The sequence below is a fragment of the Lathyrus oleraceus genome, unplaced genomic scaffold (assembly GCF_024323335.1).
Source record: "Lathyrus oleraceus cultivar Zhongwan6 unplaced genomic scaffold, CAAS_Psat_ZW6_1.0 chrUn1222, whole genome shotgun sequence".
Classification (NCBI taxonomy): domain Eukaryota; kingdom Viridiplantae; phylum Streptophyta; class Magnoliopsida; order Fabales; family Fabaceae; genus Lathyrus; species Lathyrus oleraceus.
In genome coordinates this window covers 2706-14105 of record NW_026113612.1, presented here as the reverse complement: position 1 = coordinate 14105, position 11400 = coordinate 2706, and the positions used below count along the sequence as shown (strand labels likewise).

At 36.7% G+C, this 11400-nt stretch overlaps 1 protein-coding gene across 1 annotated transcript; it reads left to right on the top strand.

Annotated features, from left to right (window-relative positions):
• Positions 1 to 293: 293 nt before the first annotated feature.
• LOC127115138 (DNA-directed RNA polymerase subunit beta''-like) lies at positions 294 to 1845 on the top strand (the record flags this gene model as incomplete). Its single annotated transcript, XM_051046760.1, is given in 1 exon segment — positions 294 to 1845. A coding segment is annotated over 1 exon segment (1426 nt), but the record flags the coding sequence as incomplete, so codon positions are not given.
• Positions 1846 to 11400: the final 9555 nt, after the last annotated feature.

Sequence of the window (11400 nt, the reverse complement as noted above, 5' to 3'; positions counted from 1 at the left end):
AAAGAATTAAAGCCAAAATCTCAAATTCAAGTAGATCGATTTTTTTTTATTCCCGAAGAAGTGCATATTTTACCCAAATCTTCTTCCCTAATGGTACGGAATAATAGTCTTGTTGGAATAGGAACACCAATCACTTTCAATATAAGAAGTCGAGTAGGCGGATTGGTCCGATTAGACAAGAAAAAAAAAAAAATCGAATTAAAAATATTTTCTGGAAATATCCATTTTCCCGGAGAGATGGATAAGATATCCCGACACAGTGCCATCTTGATACCACCCGGAACGGTAAAAAAAAAAAAATGCAATAAATCAAAAAAAATTAAAAATTGGATCTATGTCCAATGGATCGCAACTACCAAAAAAAAGTATTTTGTTTTGGTTCGACCTGTCATTTTATATGAAATACCGGACAGTAACAATTTTGTAAAACTTTTTCCCCAAGATCTATTCCAGGAAAAGGATAATCTGGAACTAAAAGTTGTCAATTATATTCTTTATGGAAATGGAAAATCCATTCGGGGAATTTCCGACACAAGGATTCAATTAGTTCGGACTTGTTTAGTCTTCAATTGGGATGACGGCAAAAACAGTTCTTCGATTGAGGAGGCCCCCGCTTCCTTTATTGAAGTACGTACAAATGGTTTGATTGAGTATTTTCTAAGAATTGACTTAGTAAAATCGAATACTTCATATATTAGAAAAAGAAATGAACCATCTGGTTTCGGATTGATTGGGGATAATAAATCGGATCGAATCAATCCATTTTTTTCTATTCATTCCAAGGGCAAAATTCAACAATCACTTAGCCAAAATCACGGAACTATTCGTATGTTGTTGAATAGAAATAAAGAATGCCGATCTTGGATAATTTTGTCATCATCTAATTGTTTTCAAATGAGACCATTCAACAATGAAAAATCTCACAATGGGATAAAAAAAGATCCTATAATTTCAATTAATAATAATGGCCCTTTAGGAATAGCCCTTCAAGTTGCGAATTTTTATTCACTTTATCATTTAATAACTCATAATCAGATCTCAATAATTAAAAATTTGCAACTTGACAAATTAACGGAAATTTTTCAAGTAATTAAATATTATTTAATGGACGAAAATGATAAAATTTGTAAACCCGATCTATACAGTAATATCATTTTGAATCCATTCCATTTGAATTGGTTTTTTCTCCATCATTTTTATTGTGAAAAAACGTTTACAAGAATAAGTCTTGGACAATTTATTTGTGAAAATATATGTATAGCTCAAATGAAAAATAGACCACACCTAAAACTAAAATCGGGTCAAGTTATAATAGTTCAAATGGATTCTGTAATAATAAGATCGGCTAATCCTTATTTGGCAACTCCAGGAGCAACCATTCACGGCCATTATGGGGAGATCCTTTCTCAAGGAGATATTTTAGTTACATTCATATATGAAAAATCGAGATCCGGTGATATAACACAAGGTCTTCCAAAAGTGGAACAGATATTAGAAATACGTTCGATTGATTCAATATCCATGAATCTAGAAAAAAGAATTGATGCTTGGAACGAGTGTATAACAAAAATTATCGGCATTCCTTGGGGATTCTTGATTGGTGCTGAGCTAACTATCGCGCAAAGTCGTATTTCTTTGGTTAATAAAATCCAAAGGTTTATCGATCCCAGGGAGTACACATCCATAATAGACATATCGAGATTATTGTGCGTCAAATAACATCCAAAGTCTTGGTTTCAGAAGATGGAATGTCTAATATATTTTTACCTGGCGAACTAATTGGATTATTGCGAGCAGAACGAACGGGGCGTGCCTTGGAAGAAGCAATTTGTTACAGAGCTTTATTATTGGTAACAAACTCTCCGGCGTCCAGAAATAAAGATCCATAAATCGGCTTAAGGTCACAACACCGATCACTGGGAAACCTGTACTTGTAAGAATCAAACACTCCCCTCACGGGTGAATTCTAACAAGGTCATCCTAAGGCGGACAATGGTCTCGACAATCAGGCAAAGATACTCAACGGGTTTTCCCTTTCGGGTGTGCCGTTGCAGCTCTCTTAAGATCGTCTAAACCAAAGATCCGGGAAAGAACGGTCACCGAAGTCAATAGCTCAGATGAGATAACCCAACCTGAGTGGAATAACTCCAAACGGAAGGACTCTCTCAAATGAACCTCGTCCGGCTTATGGTATGTCACGTCGCAACAACATGCTGATAAAGCAAGTGAGGAAACATGAGACCACACTAATCCTAGGTGTATACTCGGGCCTGGGTTTAGCCCCACTCAGAACACCCACCCCAAATCAGAGGAACCACCTATACAAAAGACAGCACAATGATAGTATGATGCATGCAAACATTTATGCAAATAATCACAGTATAATAATCATAAATGCGATAAATAGAGCAGCACAAGCAACCTAAACTATCCTAGAGAACGCTAGGAGAGACTCGCTTAGGGAAGATGGACTAGCAAGAGGTCAACTTCTAAATTATCCCCAGCAGAGTCGCCAGCTGACGCATTACGCGAAAAACCGGCGGGAAAACGAAAACAACAGAGCCGCCACCGTGCGTTATTTATCCCAAAGGAGGGAAAGGAAACGCTCGAAGTAAACCTGGAAAAGACATGGTCTCGCGACCAGAGAAAGATGGGATCGGGAGTCGGTTATGCGAAGGGAAGGTATTAGCACCCCTACGCATCCATCGTACTCGACGGGATCCACGCACAAAAGAAAGGATAAGGTTGCTAAAGACTGCTCACACACTGCACACAAGGCTGGAAAGAACACACAGAAAGACAAGAGAAACAGGACTCGACAGGATATCGCATCCTGGGCCTACGTAGTCTGTCAGGCACAGACATCAGAGTCGACGTAGTTCGGGACGGGGGAAACATGCTCGCTAGGATGTCGCATCCCATGCATACGTATCTTCTCTGACCGGAGAAGAATCAGAGCACTCGTAGCTCGGCTAACGCACGCCAAACAAAACCACACAGGAAACCGACTGCCAATCGCTGGACTTACATCAGACTCCACACAAACAGGCAAACATGGAAACCGAATGCCAATCGCTGGACTTACATCAGACTCCGAACCAACAAACACACACAAAGGAAACCTACTGCCAATCGCTGGACTTACGTTAGACTCCAACAAGCAAATAAGACACAGGAAACCGACTGCCAATCGCTGGACTTATGTCAGACTCCAAACACACACAAAGGGGTTGAAAAAGAAAAATGGCTCCCGGAGAGATCAGCTCATCTCCTGCCTACGTACCTCATCTGGTATGAGGATCAGGGCGACGTAGTTCCCCTACGCAGGGAAAAAGGACTAGCCTAACCAGATACAAAGGGAGACACAAACTACTAGGGAGACTACGACTCGAGCCTAGAAGTTATCATGCATACGATCCCTATGTTAAGGTTTCTATCTAACTTGCATAGGGAGCAAGCTATCCTAAACAGCACAGGAAAATACATACAAGCACACAAAGCAAGCACACACACTATATGCACACAATTGGGCTCATACAAGGTTAGGCTTTAGTCAAGGGGTCATGTCAACCTCAACAAACAAGCCACTGGAATGGGGTAATGTTAGCTCTTAACCCTAACATTGAGAGTTAGGGTGAAGCAGATGAAATGGGAAGTGAGGGTAAGACCTCACAGCTCTTATCCCTGGCCTGGGAGAGCTTCAGACAAATGAAGGTGTGGGAGTTCAGAAAGTAGGAACTCTTCTCCACATATGACTGACACAACAAAGATCTTGGGTTAATATCCACAATGCATCAACACAAGGTATGTGAGCAAAGTGAATGACACACTGAATAGCAGGAGATGGATTATACATCTCTTTTATCTGCCAATTGCCTCATAAGAGGACTTTTCCTGCTTGGCACAAAAGTAAACAAACACAAGCATTGCCTCTTAAGGAGGGCTTCAGACAGGTGCCTGCCCACATAACAGGACAGGTCTTCCAAACTATATGAAGTCAGAGAGTTATACCTCAGTGGTTAAGCAACCAAGCAAAGCAAAAGCAAGTTTAATAAGAACTCAACGCAACTTAGGTACCTGAAAAAATCTAACCCAATCAGTATACAATTCAAACAATCAAACAGACAACAGTTAATCACACAATCAGACAGATAAGCAAGCAATGCAATAGTGAGAAAGGCACAAGCTATCAAGCCACTTGGTCTCAAAGCCTACAAAACAACTCAAGGTTAGCCAACATCTAGAACAAACATCAATGCTCAAGTGAGGAAGCATCATCAACTATGGACTTGGATGTGTAAACCTGAAATCAAAGCTCAACTGTGAGTCACAAACCACTAGGTCAAGGCCTAGGGTCAAAGATGGAGAAAAAATTCAAAACAGAACATGAAATTTAACATGAATCAACTTCATTCAATCAAGAGCACAATCCAAAAGGTCTCATGTCAATATCATTAACCAAAATCATTTCATGAACCAAACATGGCAAGGTATGAAAATTTTGACCACATTGTGACATCAGGATGAATAAATGCACATTAAATAAAAAATGATTCACATAATCTTGGAAAAATTCATGAGTAAACAGAACATACAACATGATCATCACACAAAAAATTAGAAGCATTGGACATCATTAGGCATGGCAATCACATATCATAAGTCAAGACAAGCACAACAAGCATATGTGTGACACCAATTGTCACACCAACTTAGCATAGGCCTAAAATAGAGATGGATTATGGTAAAAACCTCAAACCAATACCAAAACAACACTCAACATGTCTAGAAGTAGTGTGCAAAATTTCACATTCATTGGATAAGGAACAAGCATTTCATGATCAAATGAAATTCAAGGCAATTCAAAAGCTCACATATGACCATCCAGAATGAAAAATCTCAATTAAATCAAAAATGATTCCAAAAATTCCAACAAAATTCATGATCAATCACAACATCCATAATGTGTATCATACAAAAAATCAAAGCAATTGGATATCATTTGGCATGGCAAACTCATCAGTCAAGTTGAATATCACAAGGCGTGACACAAATTGTCACACCTACCTTAGCATGATCATAAAACAGCAATGGTAAATGATAAAAATACCAACTCAACACCAAAATGTCAAGCAAAGAGTCTAGTTATAGCATGCAAAATTTCATGAGCATTTGATAAAATCTCAACATTTCACACATGATATGGCAAGGCAAGGTACAAAAGGCATACATGTTTACAATCCCTAGCACAAAATAATTCCAGCCATGCACAATTTATGGAAAAATGATCATAAAATACTAGACAGAAAATGTGACATAATGAAAAAAACCACATATTTTTTGGAGCATTTATCAATTTAATATGAATTTTGGAAGATGGAGAAAAAATGAAAAATCATGTGAAACATGTACATGAACACATGGATGGAAAGGAAAATAAATGTGAAATGCATTTGAATAATTGGCCTGGCGCGGAATCGAACAAGGTGCCAATTCAAATAGTGGCGCGCCTTGGAGATGAAACTCAGCGTTTCATTTAAACGCTGACATCAACCTGCATGGTCAAAGCGAAGGACCAATGGGAGCGCTGCATGGCAATTGAAACAACCAATCACAAGCGAGCTTCTCACAAACACATGCAAAACGCAGGAAAAGAAATTCGAAGGATCAAAACAAGGCCTGGAGATGAACTTCATCATCTTCAACGTGTTCATCATGAACAGTGCAAGGCTCAAGAACAAAAATTCTCAGAAATTAAAATCAAACATATCATCATGTAGATCTTGCAACATAGAACACAAATCCACTAATAACTAAGCATGAATCAAAGCAACAAGATCAAATCGAAGCAATCAAGTTTCACACATGGATCTTTAAATCAACATAACTAACTCAATTTTGCATGGAATTTAATGATTTAAAGCTCAGAATACTCAGCAACACAAGATCTACAACAATAGCATAATGAATTTGAGAAATAAGAAATTCGAATCAATGACCTCTTGAAGAAGCAGAACTGGAATTGGTGTGTTTCAGGCTTTGCAATGCTCCAAACCTCCTCTACAATGCTTGTACAGATGATTGGAAGAGAGATTGAAGTTTAACTGTGCACGAATCCTCCAAAATTTCAAATCACCATTAATAAGTTCAAGCTTCAAGCTGCTTCAAACAGGGACGAATTGCTGTGGATCTTTCTTCAATCTTGCTCAATGATGCTTCAGAATCATGAATTGATCAAGAAAAGTGGAGTGTGTTTGAAGAATTTGAAAGAAAAAAGTGAGAGAAAATTTGATAATTTTGATCTAGATCTGAAAAAAGTGATTGTTGTTAGCTGAAAATAGTTAGGGTTTGTGTTATATACTCCCTCCTAATCATGCTCTTAATCATGTTTAAGCAAATGGTAAGTGGATTAGCAAGAATGAGGTGCATATGCAAATTGGCAATTTCACCCTATGCATGAAAATGCATGGTGAACAGTACACGAAAATGCATTTGAATTCACTTAAAATTTCATTTTAGAGCCAATGGAAGTGGTGGAATGTTCAAATAATGCACCAATTTTAAACTTCACATTTTCCCTCCAAAAATCAAGTGAATTGGCAAATGTTCATATGATGATAATTGATGAAATGCAATGCATGTTTTGGAAACTAGAGGTCAAGAGAAGAATGTACAAAAAAGAGCCATCCAATTTGGAGCTTTGGTTGAGAAGTTATGCCCATTTGAATTTTCAAGTACACTTTGCCATGTTTTGATCATATCTCTCCAACCATACATGAGAAATTCATGATCTTGGACTTTTTGGAAATGGGAGAGAAAGATATACAACTTTCATGTTGGAAACAATTTCATTTGAAGCTTTTTTGATGATGTAATCTTGAGTTGAAAACCTTTCCATTTTTGGCAAATTCAAATTACAGGTCACCTGCTATTTTTGGAAAGTCTTGATCTGACCTCAAATTCTTCAATGTTGATGTTTGAAATGTCAAATGGGACTTGTTTGAACATGAATGAGACATCTCTAACCATCTCCCACCTCCAAATCCATAGTTGAACTGACAGTTGACTTCTGTTGACTTTTTAGGGTTTCAGATGAATTGTACATTGAATGATGAGCCTTGAGCCTTCAATTCTTGGCCACACCACCTCAAAATGATCCTTGGGTCATGTGAACTCATTGTACCAACCCTAGGGTTTTGATTTCATAGAAAATGCACTTGCTTGCTTGCACAGTTGAATCTCCTGATGCTAGTCTTGCCTGATGACTAATGGACTATGCAATGAACAATGCAATGTTAATGACCTAAGATGAAATGTATACACAAAATGGGAGGTGCAAATTTGAGGTGCTACAGTAAGGACCAAATAAAATCAAGGTAAAAGGCCTCTAATACATGGCATATGATATGAACGAGGGAGGATCAAAAGATCTCTTCAATTGCCATAAGCAATCCCTAAGTCAAACATCGATCATAAAGAAGTCAACTGAAAATTCAAGTCAACTTAAAAAATAACAAATAAATAGAAAATTAATCAAGAAAATTATGAAAAATTAAACTAAATAAGGTGGGGTCAGTACATCATCATCCCCCAAAAATATTTTAAAAATAATGAAAATTGGCACGTGAATTAATTAAAACAAAACATAGGTCAAACCAAAAGTCAATTAATAAGACTAGGTTAGAAATAAATCAAGAATAAATAGTAAATTAATCAATAAAATTATGAAAAATTAAAATAAATAAGGTGGAGTTAGGAAATCATCACCCCCCAAAAATATTTTTAAAATAATGAAAATTGATACGTGAATTAATTAAAATAAAACAGAAGTCAAATTAAAAGTCAACCAACCAAACTAGGTAAAAAATAAATCCAAAATAAATTGAAAATGTGAAATAAAATTCCAAGAAAAGGTCAGGTTGACCATGAGACAGTGGTCGACCTTCATCCTAAAAATCAAATGCTAACAATAATTTAAGTTATAAAAATAAAATCAATAAAAAAGTGTGTTAAAATGGACCATTTAGAATAAATAATTAAAATAAAATATTAATATTAAAAAATACGAAAATAAAAATTATATAAAATTAAATAAAATATTAAGAAAAGTGAAAAAAAATTGGTTAATTTTATGGACGAAGATAAGATTTTAAATAAGAAAAAGAAATATGAAAACGGAAGGATTAATGGTGATGAACATGGTAAGCAAGCGTAGATATATCAAAACATGGCAATGGAAGAGATGATTACCTAATGGAAAATAGAAGTGGAATGGAATCTGATATGTGATGAAGCTTTGCCTCCTTGCCACGAAATTCCAATGCTCCTTTAGGGTTAGGGTTTCAGCTTCTTAAATAGGGTGGATTAGGTGTTCTAATGGGCTTTTTAATAAGTGATTTATCCATAAGAATAAAAGTGTGAAGTAAGGTGTAAAATGTTGTTATTTTGGGCCAGCTTAAGTGAATGGATGTCCAATGCATGTCCAAAAGAGGTAAAAAAACGTGACTGGTTTGTACAGCATGCTTAGAAAATCTGATTGGGCCAGCCAGGCCCAAAATCTGCCTAGAAAATCAAGTCATGGTGCCCACTTTAAATGAATGTATCTCTCGAACCATGGATCCAAATGAGATGATTCCAAAAGTATGTGAAAGAGGACATGACAAGGTACAATTGTTGTGAAGAAAGTATTTTCAAATAATGCCTTGAAGTGCAAGAAAACTGGCCAAGAAGTCTTGACAAATTTTGAAGATTTTGGACTTAGAAATATTTCTAAGTATCCTAAAAAATGTCTCACTTTGACTAAGCATAACTTTCTCAATTCTAATCCAAATGAAGAAAACTTTATATATCTAGAAAGCTTGGAACCAGAGGAACAACTTTCATGTTGGAGAAATGTTCAAATGGAGCTTTTATCTTGATGCAAAATGGGCTTAAAGTGAGTGCAACGATAATGAAAACTTACCCTAAATGGAAAGTCAACCATTTCCAAATTAAGTAACTTTTCCAATTCCTGATTAAATAATGAATCCATGATCCAACCTTGATCAAATTTCACATGTAGGATCCCCTAGGCATGGATTTTGAGATTCCACTCTCAAAATGTCAGGAGTTGACTTTTCTGGCCCCACAATTGACTTTTCCCAAACTGTCTGATTCTCGATTCCATTGATCAATTGAAGCACTTCTAGCTCAAATAAAGAGCTGATTTTTTGTATGTAGACCCTTGTGGACATATGGAGGGCCATGGAAAAGAGTTTCACCCAAAGAATCAGAAATAAACTAATTTTATACCAAACCCTAGTTTTAGGGCAAAATGATCAGGAACTAATTGCACTCATTGCCAATGGATCTTTCTGAGATAATTGTGAATCTTCCTAGGCCAAGATGCCTCTCTAATCATGACATGGATGAGCTCCTCTAATTCCAACCAAACATTTCCTGTTGCGGGTAGCCATGAAACCCTAATTTCTGATTAAATCCAGATGAACACTCTCATAGCTTTGAATCCTTCACTGATGAACTGAGGACCATAATAAGATACTTGGACCCCCCTGAGACCCTTGAGACTTGTATACTTAGAAAATGAAGTCCAATTATCAATCTTGCTTTGTGTGGGCTCCTTCTGTTAAGGAGTGATCGATCAAAACCCGATCTCTGTGTCACCAATGCAGTATGCAATGAGTATGACCTAATATGATGCTAATGAAGTGTAAAACATAATCCCATGCTTCCAGGAAAAATGAAGGGTAAATTTTGGGGTTACACATGGATAGACACGAAGCAGACCTGTTGATGACTGAAGTCCATGAAGGGTCATTTGGTACTCATTCCAATGTACATGCTATGGCTAAGAAGATGTTGAGAGCAGGCTACTATTAGCTGACAATGGAGTCTGATTACTGCAAGTATGTGAAGAAATGCCACAAGTGTCAGATTTATGCAGATAAAATTCATATTCCCCCGACACTTCTGAGTGTTATTTCCTCACCATGGTTTTTCTCCATGTGGGGAATCGACATGATTGAACCTAAGGCGTCGAACGGTCACCGTTTTATTCTCGTAGCCATTGATTACTTCACCAAGTGGGTTGAAGCGGCATCGTATGCAAATGTGACCAGGTAGGTGGTTGTGAAGTTTATCAAGAATCAACTCATATGCCAATATGGTGTGCTAGACAAGATCATTATTGATAATGGATCTAACTTGAACAATAAGATGATGAAAGAGTTGTGTAGTGAGTTCAAGATTGCACATCATAATTCTTCTCCTTATAGACCTAAGATGAATGAGGTTGTTGAAGCTGCTAGCAAAAACATCAAGAAGATTATTCAGAAGATGGTTGTTACGTACAAAGATTGGCATGTGATGCTGCCATTTGCTTTGCATGTCTATCGTACATCTGTCCGCACTTCAGCAGGGGCAAGCCCTTTATCTCTTGTATATGGCATGGAAGCTTTGCTCCCGATAGAGGTCGAGATCCCATCAATGAGAGTCTTGATGGAAGCCAAGTTGACGGGTTGAATGGGTTCAGAGTCGTTATGACCAGCCGAATCTGATTGAAGAAAAGAGATTAACTGCCATGTGTCATGGTCAGTTATATCAGCAGAGGATGAAGAAAGCTTTTGATAAGAAGGTCAAGCCTCGTGTGCTCCGAGAAGGTGATTTCGTGCTTAAGAAAGTCTTGTCTTTCGCCTCTGATTCTAGGGGCAAGTGGACTCCAAACTATGAAGGTCCATACGTTGTTAAGAAAGCCTTTTCAGGCGGTGCTGTTGCTTACAATATGGATGGGGAGGATTTCACTCGTCCTGTGAATTCAAATGCAGTCAAGAAATACTTCGCATAAATAAATAAAACAGAATAGCTCGCTAAGTTGAAAACCTGAAAGGGCGGCTTAGGCAAAAATGAGCGTATCGGGGGATTGAAAACCCTAAAGGGCGGGTCAAGCAAAAGTTAGAGACATGAAAAAAATGAGATTATATATATATAGTAATATATATTATATATATATATATAGATATATATATATATATATATATATATATATATATATATATATATATATATATATATATATATATAATATATTATATATAATATATCTATATATTATTATATATATATATATATATATATAATATATATATATCTATATCTATATATATCTATATATATATATATATATCTATATATATATATATATCCGCTAGATTGAGTACCTCACCCTGGGGCAATCTATGCACAAAAATTAAGGATTTGGCAACTAACTGCATCCTGACAAGACTTTGTTCTACAACGGTTGTCTGTCAAAGATTCTCGCTCAGTCATCATCAACTGAAGCTTCGAATACAGTAGATTCAAAGTTGGTGGAGAAACGGTCATTATGTTCAATGTAGCCTTTTT